This window comes from Meleagris gallopavo, chromosome 1 (genome assembly GCF_000146605.3).
Source record: "Meleagris gallopavo isolate NT-WF06-2002-E0010 breed Aviagen turkey brand Nicholas breeding stock chromosome 1, Turkey_5.1, whole genome shotgun sequence".
NCBI lineage: Eukaryota > Metazoa > Chordata > Aves > Galliformes > Phasianidae > Meleagris > Meleagris gallopavo.
In genome coordinates, this window is record NC_015011.2 from 140114754 (window position 1) to 140134103 (window position 19350).

A 19350-nucleotide genomic window follows, 5' to 3' on the forward strand; every position below is an offset into this window, starting at 1 on the left:
CACACCATGGCAGCCTAACCTAATTGCATATATAAGGAAAATGGGGTGATGAGATGTGCTGTGGAGACTGGCAACACCTCTGGACTGTACAGGATTACCCAATCTGAGGCCCTATTTTGAAATCTCCATAATGATGATGATGTCAACAGTAAAAACACATTTACATTTCTACAGGAACATTCAACCCAATAGCTTATGGAGTAATGCCAGAGCTGACATTAAATTTACCAAAGTGTTTCTGTGACATTAGATGAGAGAAGAATCACCCAGATAGTTGGTAAACTTTGGTCTCTGTAAGAATCGGCCCAGTGGGGCACTCAAAATACTGTTCTCTGTGAGACCTATGGTCTTTATATCCATGGAAACTATTAAAATCAGGTAATCAGCCAATCACCATACCTATTTTTCTGGGTTTCTTATTGTGTTGAATCTTGTCGACTACATGAGGATTGGGGCATATTTAAAAAACAAATCATGAAATAAAGTAACAGAATACATCAGTTGCTGAATGTACTTGATTTCAACTGTTTTTGTGAATAAAAACCTTGTATTTCCATTGCAATCCATTATTGCTTTCACTGCCATTATTTCTACCATTATCGCTTCTTCATATTAAAATGAGGTACAGAAATCAGATGGGCAAAGAACACATTCTGATAGGAAAAAAGTTGACTGACTTTAAACACATTGTTATATCTACAGACTTATCTGCCATTATAGATACATTTGCTTCTATAAATAAAAATGACATTATCCTAATGATGAAGTTTTTCTTCATCAAGGAAGTTAATATGTTTGTCAGAGAATTCAAATGTGCAGACAATAAAGGGAAGGGTGCTTATTTCTGTGAATTGTTAACTTCCTGGTGGTTCTGTTCCAACATTTATGCTGAAGAGTTATTACTTAAAAATGGTTTTATTATACAAAGAACATTAGCCAGCAAGTAGGACAATATTCCATTTTACTTGTTAATTTCTAGGCATGGAATAAAAGTTTCTAGGTCTTTTTACCTCATTAATGATTCAAAATGTTTTGTATCCAAGTGTCATCAAGTACAATCCAGACATGTTCAAGTATATGCAAGTATGGTATTTTCTACTTACGAGCATTTGATACGGCACAAGTGTTGAGTGACAGGAAATACCCTTGAAAGCATACCAACCAATTGGGAGTTCAAGAGGTTTAGAGAAGGGAAAGCAACTTGTTACATGCTATCACTTTGTATTACAAAGAAGAGTTTATCTAAAGTAAAAAAATTATTCAGCACTAGTTCTGAGTTCGCCTTTACACAAGCTAACATCAATTTTTGCTGCATTAAGATGCAAGTTAATACTCTAACTTAGCTTAACTATGCAAGTTTAATCATAACAGAAACTTCAAATGAATGCCTGTTAACTAAATCAAGAGGAAAAAAAAGTCATGGATTTTAGGTAGCAAAAGGATCTGTAATAGACCATATTGCAACGGTGATCTCAGCTAGGCCAATCTTTAAATATATGTTCTAGTGCAGGCCCAATTGAAGACCTTTCTCAGACACTTAACAATTAATATAGTTTTTTATAACAGACGTTTGACATGAGACTACCAAGCACCTCACTATCAGTACGTGTTTCTGGGAATAATATTATATTCTAAATAATGTATACAGTAGCTACTTTCTAATTAAAAAAATAAAATAAAATAAAATAAAATAAAATATAGCCAGTTCAGTTTTAACTGTATGCAGCATTGCAAACTCCCTTTTCAATGAGAAATTCTATTTAATAAATTCTTATACTGTTACAGGAATGTAATAAAACGTCTGAACCATAAAAATTTGTGATCTCCCATAAAATGTAAGAATGAACAAACTGATTTGTCTCAACATTTATACAGAAATAATTGGACTGAGAATTTACATGCCAAGTTTTTACTTGGAAAGAAATTTTAGGGACTGTTATTATTACAAAACACTGAAAACGTGGCTCATAATGGAAATGCTAATGGACTTTTAACTTCAGCAGTGCTAGCTAGACACACAAATGCTCACACACCCTGTAAAAACCTAAAGTTTTCTTAGATAAACTCTGCTTCAGTGTATAAAAAATGAATGACAACCTTTCCCAGTTTTGCAGTACAGTACAGACGTAAGTAAAGAAATCACTATCTTGCAAATTTCATGACCTTCCAGGATAGCTTTGAAGCAGGAATTAGTCCTGCTTCATAGTGATGAGTGAAGGCGTTTATAAGAATTGCTGACGAGGCATAAATTGCACTTTTTAGTTTGGTGATTTGTTGTTTTTTTGTTTGTTTGGTTGGTGTTTTTTGTTTTTGTTTGTTTGTTTTTGTTTTTTGTTAAGAGATCATTCTTTGAAGAGGTATCCATGCCCAAGATATCTCTGTAAAGTTATTTTCTCCTTTCAGGGCAAACTGAAGGAAGCCATTTGTTTCACATTATCTATCTGACACAAGTTTGAGAAATAGCAACCTAATCAAATCATACACGGTTTTCATTAGAGTTTACTAAAAAGTACTATCTGACATTGCCAGAAATGAATAATATATCTGACTATAGTAATGTCTATACAGTAAGACAAAGCCAACTATGACAAGAAATTCATGGCTACTGTAAAATACCTTTAGCCTATTCTGTTCTTACGACTTTTTCCACTAGATGCTTTCCACAGAGAATTGACTAGATTACTTCTAGTTCATGTTTTTAACTTTTCTGGGAGTGGTTCCCAGTACAGCTTTGAGAGTGAGACAAGGTCACGGTCTTATTAGGAGCCCTTTCCAGATTTAATCCCATGATTCAAGCCACCATCCGGTTTTAAAAGGGAAAAACCCTTTGTGGAAATATTAGCCTGACATATCTCCAGTCTAGACCAATAATTATGCTAAGGACAGAGCAAGTCTATTATCCACACACAGTGGGTGGAGATTTTGATAAACCAGCAGTAATAGGCGTCAGACTAGTCACCAAGGACTTTTCTTGCTTACTTGCTTTCATATAAAAAGAAAATTTAGGCTCATTCAAGAATTCTGCTTCCACTGGGATTGACAAACAGTTCATTTATTTCAGTCAAAGGCAATGGACTGCATTTAGTGTGGTGCCCATAAAACAGGAAATTGAATGTCGTTCAACAAAGGTTGACCCGCTCCTGTAGATTTTGTCTACACTTCTTTTGTTCAGAATGGGAAGCAAGGTTCCTCTAATTGTAACATTCTAATTCTTCTCATCACAGCCTTTTATACATCCAAATGAAGACATTCATTTAAAATCACCTATGTTTTGTCAAAATTGTACAAGTAAAACAAGTGTTGAGAACGGAAACAAAGCTGGTAAACTTCAGTTGAAAAAAAAACCACGCAATTCACTTTTATAGCGGACCAGTTTCCACCTGCAAGCACCTTATCCCTTGCTTTAGCTATGTACATAGAACAGGCTTAACCTTCATTAAAAACACCATGCAAAAAACTTCAGGTAGAAGTCGATGGAAACAACCACACCACGGTTTTGAATCCTACAAAATTAGACCTATAGAACTGGGGAACGTATTCTTGAATGCCACCTACTGGCACCTTAACTATTAACTAACTGCTCAAGCATTTTGTGTACCAAGTACTTCAATGAGACGTCTGAGCAGACATGTAAATACATACTTATCTAGGCTATTCCTCTTTTAGTCATACTCACTTCTGAATTCTAGAGTAGGGCAATCCAAGGGTGTCTTGCAGACTGTTTTTAGTAGGGCATGCTAATGTAATATTTATACAATCATGTTGGCATTCATCTTTAATGCACACAGACCACCATCCAATATCCACAAGCATGACTGCAAATCCTTTTGCCAGCCACCATGAGTCTATTTAGAGTGCTGAAAATGGTCTTTGCAATTCAAATATGCTCAGCACAGTACTTACTCATAGGGAAAACTCTTTATTCCATCTTGAAAGAGAAAAGAAAATAGATTTTCAAATATACTTTATGGACAAAGAAAAACAAACTACGTATAACGCTATTACAAAATATTTGGATTTTTTTTATTGCATTTTCCATCTACATATCTCAAAGAATTGTAAAGAGTCTGAGAAGTATTGTTATCTCCATTTTCCACGGAAGGAAATCAGAAGAGGAAGCTGAAATGTGGCTTTATTTTTTTTTTTTCTTACAAATGAGGCAGTCATTGAAAAAGGAAAGAAAATATTTCAGAAATTCTCACTTTTACAGGCCATTTTTCAGATCAGTGTTTAAAACAGATAGGGTATGTGATCTGCTTGCTTCTATACTAGTTCAAGAGGCTGACATTTTTAAATAGCTGCATGCAAATGCAAAAGGAAATAAATATTTCTAACCTCATTGGAAAATACTGCTGATGCTATCTGACTTCTCAGAGCTATGTCAGAAAAAGAGCACTTAATTTCATTTGTAGCATAAATTCCTGTCATAAATTAACAGAGGCTTTGCTACAAAATGAAGCAGTTTCATACACAGCCACATGAAAGAACCCCCGCACAATCTCTATCAGTCTTCAGATAAGATGATCATCTATTGAACTAAGTTGATAAACTTGGTGTCAAGTTTGGTTTTCTTTCTTTCAATAAGGAAAATATATTATTTAATATTAAAATACCTAGAAAGATGTAGAGACTATAAAAATTACTACCTACACTGTCAGTGTTCTTCGCTCCTATGCTGCAACTAAGTTCTAAAAGATAACTCTTTTTTATAACCAATATTTGGTTTTATAATCTGTTTCTGGGGGAGCAGAGGATAAACAACAAAATTTGAGAACTCAAAGTGATGTTTTTCTTTCTCTTCTCCAAAGTAACTAACAGGAAGTAGTTATTATTTAATGAGTGGTGATGCTAAATGTAGATAGAAAGGAAATAAAGAAAATGCAAAGATGCAGTAAAAATAAAGCAAAGGAGATGCAAATTGAGAACACAAAAAGATTTTTAGGATTTTGAAGGTCTGCTCTAATGTTAACAGATACTGTAAGAAACAGCCATCACTGAAGCAAAGAAAGAATAATATTAATCAGGAAAGATTTAGTCAAATGGCATTGTCTTCCTGTAGATTAAAAACCATGTGATGGAGCTGGTATAGGTGAGTGGTAATTAGCACCCTTGGAGGGAATATCCAATTCCCTTCTCTAGCCAAAGGAGGACATAGTTTACACATTATAGCTCTTCCCAACCAACTTGGATTCTTATCAGAGCACTGCTTCTCAGTAACTTCCAACAGAGTTTGAGGCTTGAGAAAGTCATGTTTGCCATAACACAGTCTTCTGTCTGCTATCCAAAACTAGCATATAGATTTGAACTGTTGGGAAAAAAAGCTGCAGCACTCTACTAGAGAAACACGAATTGCAAACAAGACATAGTGAAAGGAGGGAAACATAGCTGTCTAAACCTTCACAGCAAACCCTGGTTTTTTGAGTACCCATTCCCTTCTGCCTATATACCCAGATAAGTGAAAAAGTAACTCACAGTGAACTAGGAGCAAATCTTCCCCCAACTCAGCTGTATACTGTTAGTGAAGATAACATCACTGGGAAGGCAGAACAGCTGTTTGCACTATGACAAAGCTAAGCTAGATGGTGCCATTCAATGAGGAAGCACAGTTAGGACTCTAGCAGTGAGTGCATTGTCACACTGACAGAAAGCACAAGAGCACTGTCCAGATCACCTCACACCTTTCCTTTAAGGATTAATAATACCTACTATAACCTGGCCTTAGCAGGCTTTGTCAGTTTGCACTTACAGTGAAACACAGCTGATTTTAAATAGCCCTGTTGCCATATGACCAAATATCTTTGTCACAAAACTGTGGAAATTCTTAAAGCCATGGTAGCAGTACCCCCCGTCCCCCCCCCAAAGGAACTTTGTTCAACTATCTCATGATAGGTAGAGCCAGTGCTCAAGAATTTTTTTTTTTCTTTTTTTCTCCAGTATTAGTAGTTCATTACTGCCACTCAGAAAGTAAGCAAGAAATAGTTACTGGTCTGTGATTTGGAAACTCCCTTGCCTGTCTTAAGCAGTCTGTATGGCTGTAAGCACAGCTCTGCTTCAGGCTCTGTTCCTCAGTTGGGAGGAACGCTTCACAATAGTGTTATGAAGTTAAACACAATAAACCCTCAGGAACATTGTGGTCATAAGAAGAGTGAAGCAGCAAAGGCAAAAAGTCAGGGCATATTTATTTTGCTGGCAGAATACTACTCTCAGAGCAGTAAGTCAAACACACTCTTGGTGTAATGACAGGTAGAGTTGCAAGTGAGATGCGTTTGGCCTGTTGTTTTTAAATGGTATTGTTTCTGTTGCTAGCTTTTCAGACCCTGCAATCAAATAATTATTGTTTCCCTGGTTGCCAACTATTTTTTTTTTTTATTGGTAATACCAACCTTTGTTTATTCTTCTTCCTCCCATGGGAAATTTCAACACGCCTCCAGAAAGGATGTATGACTCTCATTTATAATAGGATCACTCCCTTTCTTCTCAGGGGAGGCTTTTTCTTTCCATTTTTTTCTCCCTCTGTATTTGTAGATGTGGACACCAAATCAAATCTCCCCTGTGTTCACATTCATGTGATCTGAATAAGATGAACAGATCAGCAGTTCTCACGAACTTGCCTAGGAGACAGCTCAAGAGAATTCATCTCAGACACAAGTCCATTTAAAGTGTTTAACATTCATTCTTGCAACATTAGCAACAGACCATACAATACAGTATTGAAGAATACGTTCTTTTTCTTCTTTCTTTAATGCAGTGAGTATTTTCTGAGGTTTCATATTCTTCATTTCTATACTGTTTTTGTTCTTTACTTCCTTCATGTTTTCTTACAATGCTGAATACTTTCATGCCAGCACGTGCATTTTACTGTCCTCTATCCTATTCCTTGGTGTGGTTTTAGTCTGAGCTACCCATCCTCCCATACTCCTCTTTCACATACATAGCTTATTTTGTCTTCTAATCATGAACCATTGTGCTACCCTGCATCCTAAAAATTCCTTTTCTTTCACTAGGTCATCATGTACTTCTGTCAATCTCATTTGTAGCCCCCAGCTTCACTGCTGGCAACTCCTACTGATGACAGATGTCTCACAATCAAATAAATCTTGGCTTCAAGCCTCAGGGAAGCTCCAGACTTCTTTTTCTATTTGCTTTTTGCAGCAGCACCTTTATACAGATGCACCAAAGTCACCTCTTCCTGAAGTACAGCTTCTTTTAGACAATTTCAAGTCCCTCAGCACCATCAAGACTGAATACCTGTAGAAACAGCTACAGAAAAACTGCAGACAATGCTATTCAGCAGGGCGAGTTAGTATGGATGGCATCTTGCCCTGGGAGTCTTGTTCTGAGCAGTCAGAGCATGTCAGTGCATTACTTCATTACCTAATATATACAGCAGGAGCTCTAGTCTTAAGTTTGCAGAGGAACCTTCAACATACCAACCCTAAGCTACATATATATTCCCCTGCCACACAGTGCAATTCATTCATCTCTTCCCAAGCCTTCTTTGCCATTCATCCTCAGTATTACCTTCCTCCACTCATTTCTCCTACTTACCTTCGGCAAGAAAGCATATGCAATTGCCCAACGAGGGCTTAAATGAAGAGAGTCTAGGGTGTGCTAACTCATCAACTGACTAGCAGGAAAGTCTACAAATTCAGATTGGCTAGATATCCCAATGCTATATACACTCACATTGGCCTGGTGCCTATCTATCAGATGCTGGCAGTCAAATAACACAGCCTTCTAGCCTGCAAAAAAATGACTTGAGGAGCTATTCCAGTATATATCCAACACACAAAGTTATTCTGGCCTAGACTTTTTGCAATATCTATATGCTTCTGAGCAAAGAAGCCAAAAGGAAAGCATTTGCTAACTCAGCTTTCTGTGATGTTAGAGGCTATGTCTGCATCAGCAAGTTGTACTTTGCAATTGAAAGTCTGTGAACTAAGATAGTTACTGCTGGGAGTCAAATGCCCAAGCAACATACTTCTGGAAAGTGCTTTAATTTGGGCTAGCTCTAGATTATTCCTACAAACTGAAACCTCAACATATATTTCACAGAATCAAAGAATAATGGAGGCTGTAGGTGACCTCTAGATGTCATCTGGTCCAATCCCCCTGGTTCAAGCACAGTCACCTAGAAAGAGTTGCCCAGGACCACATCCAGATGGCTTTTGAATATCTCCAAGGATGGAGACTCCACAAGCTCTCTGGACGACTTGTACAAATTTTCAATTGCTCTGAGAGTAAAGAAGTGTTTCTTCATGCTCAAAACTTCCTGTGCTTCAGTTTACATTTTATCCAAAAAATTCATTTTACCTGCTCCGAGACAAACATCAATCTGTATTGTGGAGTAAAGAGATCTGTTTCAACAGTAAAAATGCAACTCTTTATCCTAGTTAAAATGCTAGTGTTGACCCATAGTTCGGTGGTTTTACCACATCCATGTTCTATCACTATTAACAATTTCTTACTTTAAAGTAGTATTCAATATATTATTCCTTTAAAAGCCTTCACATACTATAAGCACTTTCCTCATCTCTAAAAACAACACAAATTAATAAGGGTCATGTCCAAAAAATATATAACATCAAACTGCACTGCAATTCTTTAAGCTATAGAAAGATATTCTTCACTCATCCAAAACTTTTCAATAATGCAAATAAAGGGACTCCTTTCCACATTCACATTGCTTCCAACACTGCTGAGATTATATCCCAAGAATTCATACAGCTGTAATTAGCATCTGTGATAGAAATTTGAAAATAACTCTATCAAAACTTGCATGCCAACCAAAACAAAACACTATCAATAAACAGTAACCATAAACACACTGATGTCAGCTACAACATTAGAGAGGTACGTATAAGCATTAGGATACTCCATGCACTTGGAAGCTTGTCCAGCTCTAACACATTGCCATCTTAGACGCAGATCAAAAGAAACAGGCCCCAAGTGCGTTTTGAAATCGGTTCACAGTCTGATGGCAGGTTCACAAATTCTAGAGTACATAGGTGAGAACAGTTTGACTCAATACTACACAAGCAGTGAGCTAGATGCTACACATGCAGATGCCCAATGCTCTGAGCTTTGCAAGCACTCAAGACAACCCTGTCCAGTATTACTGAAGAGCTATGATTATGGTTCCGTGGCAGATTGTCAGCTGAGACAACATCAAAGTTAGTCAGATCCCTCACAAAAATACAATTCAGTTTGACCTGCACAGTCACTATCATTGTGGTTTAAAAGTTATCAATCTGCAGACAAGTACTACTGCTAGTATTTCAGAATAAAGGACATGAACAACAATGGAACCAGACAATATGATGTACCACTCTTGATGTCTTCCAAAAAGAGTGGAAAGAAGAGATATGCTACTGAAAACTCCAAGAAGGCAGACTTCAAGATGCCTCTTTTCTCTCTAGTGCTTTGTTTCTCTTCAGATCATTCGGAAAGACGTCTCCAAGTACAGTCTCTCAATCTTGCTTTTTAATGAGATTTGCACAGAGCAAAAAAATGAAAAGCTTCTGTTAAAACTACACTGTAAAATAAATTTGCGTCCTGCTCCAACGCTTTATTCATTCAAAATTTAGCCTACTTAGCCAGACAAATAAATTAATTATTCAACTTGCAAAATGAAGTATTACTTCTCTGAATACAGGAGGCAGAATCTGGCACTCAGAAGACTTCCTGCTAAACTGGCTTGTCCGTATAATACATCATGTTTTTCTTATACTTCTTTTAAGAACATATTAGGAAAGTACTAACTAGAATTTTCTGCCATTTTAAAATTCATCAGTTTGCATGATGGTAAGAAAATAAAAGAAAAAGGCTTTATCTAACCTTTTTTTGGAAAAATTTTTAAGAGCATGGCTGAGAGCTGAACATTCAAATGTGCTTCCAGGTCAAATCGTGTTAATTACTGTAGCCCTCACTTTATTTTTAAGTGTAGACAGGATGCTTTTTCCCTATTTTTGTGATACGCATGCTGCTTCTTGACTACATTCCCCCAAGAAGGTAATCACTTCCAGGAATTTTCATATCCATACAGAAAAGTAGTGCTGCCAGACAGATTAGTGTCTTAATAAAATGAGGGGGAGAAACAGGAAAAAAAAAAATCTTGTTACAAACAAAATTTCCATTGCCAAGACTTCAACCAAACAGTTTTTCAAAATTAAACAAGAATTAGTTACTCATGAAATATGCACGCTAATAAAGAGTCACAAAGCCAAGCGGAAATGCTCTATGCGGAGGCGTGGCTGTCTGTGTTAAGGTGTATGAGTCAGCACCACAAGGGTGGCACCTTCATCTATTCAAAAGCCAAAACCTGGGAGCCCTCTCCTGAGGGAGTGCCTACAATAGCCTTTGAAGAATTGAGCAGGGCTCACCCACTTTAAAACACAGCTGCTATGGAAGAAGTTATGTAATATCTGAATAGTTACAGGACCCGCCAAGTTTTATATTCCAGTTTCTAAGATTGTATATTTCTCTCAACCCCTACCCCCCTCTCCCCCGCCACGCCACCCCCAATGCCTATTTAATAAAATTCAGCCTTGTGAATAGGGACCAAAATCCAGAGTGACTCACTTCCCCCTTCCAGAGTACCACCATCACGAGGTTGCAGCCATGCTACCTCCTGCCACTGAACCTGTGCATTTTGTGAAATTCACTCATCTTCAGCTAAGCAAGGAGGACTTTGCTCCTAACCCTCTTCTCACTTTCCTCCAGCCTAGACAGTGACCTGGTGATTAATGTACTGTCATGGAGCAAGGGCAGGAGGGGGAAGGGGAGTGATGTAGATATGAATAAGGACACACCTGAATCCAGTTTTCACACTTGCTCAACTAGTCTAACCACTATGCTAACCTCATGATCACGAGCAACCCATTTTTGAGTAACAATGTCTATTGCTATTCTAACTTAAATATATATATATCCACATATTCCTATTGGATCAGTCCCTCATGAAACTTGGACTACACCTTGACTCTTTTCTGGTTGGCATATGTTTCTAGCTACACATGCCAAATGCTGCAAATGCTATGAAATCTTTCAGATAAGTCAGAATATGCCTACAGAGCTGAAATATCTCCACAATTATGCAGCTGCTGAACAAGGCTGGTTGGATTTTTACTACTGCCAGTCTTCAGTGAACCATGCCTTAGGTTCAGATATAAATACTTATATGTGATATTAAATCTGCATATTCTATGTAACATTAATTTTAAGAAATATTCACTGTGAGAAAAACTGAATATGGAAGCATACCCTGCTGATCAGTGCCTCAAGTTGTGATCAAAGCTTGCATTCACCACTTCTAATAGCGTTCAAGAACTTTTATTTAGTAGGTAAACGTACTAGGCAATGTGAGCAAAGCAAGTAATTGAACATTCTTCTTCCTTTCTTCCATGGAGAGAGAGATAGCCCAAATATTATAAAAGAGTGCTAAGTGGACTGTCATTGGACATTAACAGTAAAATTACCATGTCAATCATGATTTGGTAATTTCATTTATTTTCTAAAATTTAATCTAGTTGGAAATGAAGATAGATATGATTTTATGTTAATTTGATTGTCATAAATCTACATATTAGTCCTGATTATTCCAGCTGTGCCATTTTTCCACGTCCAAATTACAAAAAACTTTCAAGTACCCTGCACATCTCACTCATTTTCCAAATATACAATCATCATTTAAAATCTCTCTTTTCTGAATGTTCAGCTAATAGCTACATTTATATTAATTATCTACACAGCCTTTTTGTATAGATACAATGTAAAGCCCTTTCCATTTATTTGATTTCCCATTGTAAAACACTTCCTCTTTCTTTCAGTTAAAGATTTTTCCCTTTTCAAAGGAGCCCTTTGCAACCACAGTTTTAATGTGGTTCTCTCAAGCCTTAGAAAAGATTACTTCCCTTTCTGCCAACTGTTCCATGCTTCTGCAATGCTTTCCTCATGTTTTCTAAGTCTCCCAGATGCTTCATCTCCCCACCTCTGTAGTTTAGCAGCTCCAAACTCCATAGTGTTACTAAAAAAGAAACAGAGCTGCTGACAGAAAATGCTTCAGTAAAATAAGCCGCTTCGGCATCAGGTGTGAAAAAAGCAATTAAGCAATACAACCTCTACATCTGCATAATTTTTCTAATCCACAGTGTGGCAGGAATCTCAGTGCTGACTCATACTTAAAAAACAAACCCTCCATATACAGGTTCTGACCTTGTAACAAACTCAAGCTGAAATAGCTACTTTGAAAGATTTGACATTTCAACAGTTGTTCACCTCCCCAAAACAAAACCTTAGCTCCTCTGTGCTTATTTTGTCCTCTTACTGAAGCAAGGCTATGCCAGGTCATAGTAAATTATACACCAAATGCTTTATCCTACTATATCCTGCCCTGCTGCTTTCTATCTCTACTTACACTCCAGAATCCTTTCACTTCTGACCTATTACAAGGATCTTATATCCAGCTGTGCTACACTCTTAACACAAACCAAACTAATCCACCTTCAATCTCCCAAGATTCCCTTTGACCCAGCTACTACAGAAGCGATGGCATGAGAGCAGATATGATCTGCAGATTATCATAATACAGAATCTCTCCACAGGGCTACTGCCAAATGCCTACAGGTTGAGAGATTTCATATGATGATAGTAGCCACGTTACTGAAGGGTGAGGTGCTTTAATTATGCCAACATTTGGATACCAAATAAAGTGCTTTCCAACTCTAAGGCAACTGTTTTAAGAAGCAAATTATGTGTTTTAATCTACTGAATATATTAAAATGCAGAAAAATAATGATAAAACACAAGGGTTCATAGAAATCGAGCGTGGCTAGAAAACCATTAATAATACTGATGTTTACAAGTGACAAAAAAAACCCTCAAGAATTCTAACAATTTAATTCAGAATAAAACTTCAAGATTTTACTAAAAAAACTGAAAGTTTTGAAAGAGAATTGACTAAGGAAATGATCATCTTACCCCTAAGTTAACTTAACACAACAAATGAAAATACTTGATGAAAACAAGTTCTTAAGTTTAGAATTCATAAAAAATGTTATACTGTAATTGTACTGTAATTTCATATCCACTGTAGCTACACCTGGGAAAAAAAGACCAAGTAGTAATATTTTATTATTATTAAGCTATGGAAAATTACAGGATAAAAAACTACCAAGCTTCAAAGTAAAACAGAAATCACAGATAGAAATAGTCTTCCAACTTGACAGCACTGCATGCTGAGTTCTTGGACTTTTTTTTTTTTCCCCCCAGAAGTGCTAGTCTTTATAAATATGAAAGTAAAAGTACTACCTATACTATTCTAGTATAGGCGTTTAAGTACTTGTGTTCTTACTAACTCAGGAGTTTAAATGAAAACTAAGATGGAAAAATATAACAATGATTTGGGGAAATTATTTTATTATACCATATTCTATATTTCTGAGCTCCAAACAAACATATCATGAACTGTTCAAATAAGATATTGTATTTATTTTATACTTCTGAAAAAGAAAAAAAAATCAATGATATTAAATAAGAATAGAATTCTGGAGTTCAAATCTGTATTTCTTCAAATAACTAAGAAGCCAAACAAAGAAGCTACTAATAGAGCCATACCAAGGAAACAAAAACCTAAGGCCTTGGCTATTACTTTTACAATAATTTGTAATTAACTCATAACTAATGGCAAAACAATTAGTGGCTTCTCAATTTTTTCAGTATTCCAAGTATTGTCTAGTACATCCAGCACTCAGTGTAGTATTAATAAAGTTATAACAGAACTTCCAACCAGAATCTATTTGCTTCACATTAATTTAAAAGTTCCAATGCTTGAACACAGCCAAGTTGTTATAGCAATTATGCTAGTTGAAAACTCACAAGCCTGGTCCTGATTTAAAACATCCAATTGTCAAGTTCCTTATTAACCTGCTGCATGAACTATTGCCAGGGCTAGAGATGTGCAAATGCTCTCAAGGAATATGGCTCTATAAATCCCTGCCATGCCATTCAGCTTTCACAGTGTCCATCTGTTACTCTGTTGCTACTTGCCCACTGGCATAATAGAAAGATGTTTCAATTTTATTTATTTTCTGTACTAATTACAGAAAGCCTGAATTCCAAAATTAGAATCTCATAACCATAGAATATCCTGAGTTAGATCCATAAGAATCGTTGATTCCAACTCCTAGCTCCATGTAGAAACACTCAAAACAAACAGACAAATAAACAAACAAAAAAAATCCACAGATCATGTGACTGAAAACACTGTTCAAGCATCCCTAGTGCTCCAGCAGTTTGGGGCTGTGACCACTGCCCTGGGCAGCCTGTTCCACGTTCATCACCTCTGGTGTAGAACCTTTTGCTAACACTCAATCTGATCCTCCCCCTGATAGCTCCATGTCATTCCCTCAGGTTCTATCACTGTCACCAGAGAGCAGAGATTAGCACTGCCCCTCTGCCCCCCTTGTGAAGAGCTGTAGGCTGCCATGAGGCCTCCCCTCAGCTCCTCTGCTCTGGGCTGAATAAACCAAGGAACATCAACCACTCTTCACACCTCTAGACCCCTCACCATCTTGGTAGTCACCATTGTTCACTGTGGAACCCAGAACTGCATGCAGTACTCAAGGTGAAGCTGCACTAGTACAGTAGAGTGGAACAATCCCTCCTCTCTCAATTGGCTAGCAATGACACACTTGAAGCAGCCCAGGATGCTGTTGGCCTTCCTGGCTGCCTGGGCAAGCTGCTGACTCATGTTCAACTTGCTGTTGACTAAGATCCCCAAATCTCTTCCTTCAAGGAAAAGACAAAAAAAAGCTAGTCAGACAAGAGAAGTAGAAGAAAAGACTCTTTTGACTCTACCCAATGAATAATGTTCTGCAAAGCACACTTTTGAAGTTACTAAACAAAAACAGGTCTACTAGGAAAAAGTCTTAATTCTGAAAGACGCAGAGCAGCAGGCTTCCTCCAAAAATTAAGAGGTTGATCTACCTACAACTCAGCAGAAACCAAGGACAGCATCAGTTGCAACTTTTGTTATGGTGGAAAAACTAACAATTTACCTACCTGGCAGAACAAGGATAAGGAACCTTACGCACCCATGCTGCCTGAGTCACCAGTTCACATTTTCCATCCGACTTGAACCTACTTTTACCAACATACCCACAGTTAACGAAAGACATCTACAGGTGAAGTATTGCAAACTTATATCAAACAGACATTCACTGGTAACATAGTAGAGATTAGCTACAAAGAAATAGATTCCAGTAACTATGTAATTCAAGCGAGGATTCACACAGACTAATTTTCACAATTTTATTGAGAGGGGAAGAGATATTTAAATGGCTTTTACAATTTCCACAACGTGTAGTGAGACATGACATCCACTCCTACTTTGGAATAATACAAGTAATAAATAACTAAAAATCAAGGCTCAACGAAACCCTGGGTTAATGAGGAAACAGCCACTCCTCAGCCACAGAGCAGCTCACCATTGGATGCGGGGGCTGTCAAGGCAGGTTCCAGCTCCCAGGAAGGCCACGGAAAGGAAACCCGCCCGCGGGCGGCATTACAGGCATGCAGGAGGCACCGAGGCAACACCTGCAGAACGCTCCGTACACGCACGGCTCAGCACACTCCGCGTTTTGAAGCCGGTACCCACGGCAGTCCCCGCCCCCCCGTCCCCATCCCCTACAGGGTGTAGCTCGACGACTCCTCTCAGGGTTGCCAGCCTAATAAAAGGAACGTGTAAAGCAGCTAGCAACGCTACTAGAAATGAAGCCATCCCTACTCTCCGCGGTGACTTCACAACAGCCAGCCCTGCGGCTGGACGCTTGCGCAAGAAAAAGCGCCACTTAACAGCGTTTCCTCCTCCGAGCAACGCCTGCCATTGGCTACCGAGCATTCCCGAGCGGCTTCGTACACCTCCGGAAAAAAAGCCGAAGGAGGGGGCAAAGGGGAGGGAGAGCAAACGGCTGGAGCGCGGCGCGGTGCATTCTGGGGCGGAAGCAGAGAGTCACCGCTCCGTTAGGGCCGCCATCTTGTCTGCGTCCGGACCTGCTGCTGCTCTCGGGGCCTGCTCGTTCTTCTCGTCGCGTGAAGCGGTGGAAAGAGTGAGGACGCGGCGCACGGCCGGGTGGTGCTGATGCGTGCAGGGTCTCCTCGCTCCTCCCTCGGGCGCCGCTAGTAGAAGGGGGCGGGGGTAGCCGGGCGGTCTCCGGCGCGGCCTTTCCTCTCCTCGGCCGGGATGGGTCGGTCCCGCAGCCGGAGCTCGTCCCGCTCCAAGCACACCAAGAGCTCAAAGCACAACAAGAAGAATCGGAGCCGCTCGCGGTCCCGCTCTCGAGAGAAAGAGCGGGCGCGAAAGCGCTCCAAGTCTCGGGAGAGCAAACGCAACCGGCGCCGCGAGTCCCGGTCCCGGTCCCGCTCCAACACGGCCCCCTCCTCCCGCCGCGATCGGGAGCGCGAACGCGAGCGCGCCTCGTCCCCGCCGGACCGCATCGACATCTTCGGGCGCACGGTGAGCAAGCGCAGCAGTTTGGACGAGAAGCAGAAGCGGGAGGAGGAGGAGAAAAAAGCAGAGTTCGAGCGGCAGCGGAAAATGTGAGTGCCGGGCCTGGGCTGGGGGCTGCAGGGTGTGAGATAGGTGGGTGGGGAAGGAAGGGGATGCTCTGCGTTGCAGTGCCTTCCTTCCCTAAGCTGGAGCCGTCTGTTATTGGCGAGAATGCGCTGAGGCCTTGTTGAGGCCTGCTGCTGCCTGTTTCCCGCCATCTCCTTCCCGAAACGTTTGTACTATCGGGTGTGTTGAGGCCTCCCGCTCCGAGCAGGGCGGGCTGCACGCAGCCTTCCCGTCACCCAGCAACGCGTGCTGTCTGTATGTCGCGCTGCTGCGCTGCTCTTAAACTTCGTCCGACGGTGAGGCCTCAGCGCCCGGAGGCTTTGTGCTGCGCTTCCACGCTTCGCGCCCCTCCCCTTAGCGTGGCGCTTGCTGTGCGTCGAGAGGAGGCATTCGGGATGGCCCATCTCTGGGTTTGAAGAAATGCTGAGCAGTCACTATGGTAACTTGGATTTTGTTGTACTGTGTATCAACAAGGGGGAGAGCGAAATCCGGAGAGTTGCTTCAAATGGAGCTCTTCCTTTTAAAGTTTTTGTTGTGGGAAATGCAGGTATGCATATAGTCTGCAGGTAGAAGGAGGATTCATTTTAGTAACGTTGTGTTACCTTAAGATGTTTAGTAACCTTCTTAAGTTAGGAAAGAGGCCTTTCTTCAGCAAGAGGATGTAGCAGTTATGCTAAAGTGATTAATTTTTGGATGCTACCCTCACTGGTCAAAGGGCTAGACGTAGAGGTAGCATTTATTTGTACATGTGAGGCCAGCAAGTTCTGATAATTCTTATGTGAAGCTTTGAGTTTCTATTCAACTATGTTATTCTGATGAAACTCATTTTGTAATTCAGAAGGTCTGAGTTGTCACTTTCAATTTTATTTTTCATCTTCATTTACTTCAGAATTTGGCAGTGGTGTCACGCAGACATGTAGAAACGTTAAGGGCTCTTTGAGTCATTGACCCTAGCTTTGCAGTTCAGAATTTTCTTTGGTACCTAAGTTAATAACAAGTATTTTCTGCACCTCTGGAATGAAGAATTGGAATGCCCATAATTATTTGGGAATATAATGAATAATATATCTTGGTATTCCTTCAGATGGATCTTATTTCATAGATGCATCTTATTTCATATGTGTTCTTTTAAATAAATGGCTTTTAAAATATTATTTAAATTATTTTAAAGACTACTAAATAAATAACAAAATAAATGCTGTCTAACTTAAAATATAAACAGTGTTGGTCTTGGTTATTAAGTTTATTGTCAATCTGTGTCCAGAACTCAGAAGGTGAAAGAGAGAATCAGTTCAAGTAGTTGAAAATGAAGTATTCGTAATATTTTTTTAAAAATATATTTTAAATATCTGACCTTTCTGTTTCTGTGGAGTGTACTCACTGAAAACAGCCCGATCGGTAGCTCATAAAGTAAAATTTGATGTAGCAACATGCATTTCAAGTCTTCTTTTTTTCTGTGCTAAGTTACCTGTGCAAGTTAGAAAACTTTGTAATTTGAAGATCTCCTGAAGTCCATGTAGGAAGAATGTGATGTTTGGTTGGTACTGACAACAGAATAATAAACTTGTGAGCAAGAAGAATTGTTGGAAAATATTAGACTGTTGATGCTTCCAGAACACACTTTGTGTTTCAAAAAGATCAAGCAGTAAATCTCAATGCAGCATAAACCTATGGTATTTGTGTAAGACATCCCTAATTGGTGTTTTATATAGTCATGTTTGGGAAGAAAAAATACTTGCTGACCGAATTAACTGGTGGACAGATTGTATGTGGAAAATTACTTTTCGTGTCTATTCAAATCTTAATATATACCATGACTTCTGCTTTTAATATCATTCCAGTTTTCTATTAAAAAAAAAAATGGTAGCCATGTGTAATTGGTGGGTTGTCCCTCCACTTCTTCCCCCACCATTAGAAGTCTGTCTATTGCTAAGCATACTTTGCATATTTTCTAGAACTGGTCTTCAGGAAGTAAATGGAAGATACTAAAATTATTTTCACATTAATGACTTTTCTGTTTATATGGAGTTATTGCTCAGAGTGACATTTGTGTGTAAAATACCGTAAGTACTTGTGATTAAAAAAAAAAAAGAACGGTTGATGTCAACCGATTGAGGTTTATGTCCATGTTTTTAACTCGGCTGGAGATCCTGTCAATGATTGGATATAATTATCAGTAGGCATAAGGCAGACTCCTAAACAAATTGTGAGAATAAATTTTGACTTTATTCTATTTTATTTCTTTCTGCTTCCAGTGTTTGAAGAAATCTGGTCACGTATACAGAACAATTATTATAAGTTTATAACACTGTTATTGCTTGTGCTCATGGAAAGATGCACTATGTGAGAAGATGTATTTGCTTAGTTTAATGGAATACAAATGGGATTTGTGGAGATAAGGATAAAACATGTGTATGGCATGGTGTTTACTTTGAGTACATCATCAGTTTCTTGAGGACATTTGAAAACTTGTTTCAGGCATGAGTGTCAGGGTTTTCCTATAGCTGTATACTGTCTTTATTCAGTTAGGTAACTTTCATTGTAGATTTCCCTAATGTTAAAAGTAAAGCTAAAATAGTTGAATAAAGCACTTGAATATGAGCTTTCTGAAAAATGAATTTCTGTAGAATAGAGCCTCTTGTGTGTCGTTATAAGACTCATTATGGAAAAAATAGTCCAAAGAGTGAATAAAAGTTCCAAAAAAGAAAGCATTATTTGGTATATAAAGAGTATTTAAA

General features: G+C 38.8%; 1 protein-coding gene across 1 annotated transcript; it reads left to right on the forward strand.

Moving 5' to 3' along the window:
* Window positions 1-15818: 15818 nt before the first annotated feature.
* On the forward strand, window positions 15819-18703 carry LOC100551292 (arginine and glutamate-rich protein 1). The gene has a single exon (XM_003203220.4). It carries the CDS (start codon window positions 16241-16243, stop codon window positions 16598-16600), a length of 360 nt encoding a protein of 119 aa, XP_003203268.1. The 5' UTR covers window positions 15819-16240; the 3' UTR covers window positions 16601-18703.
* Window positions 18704-19350: the final 647 nt, after the last annotated feature.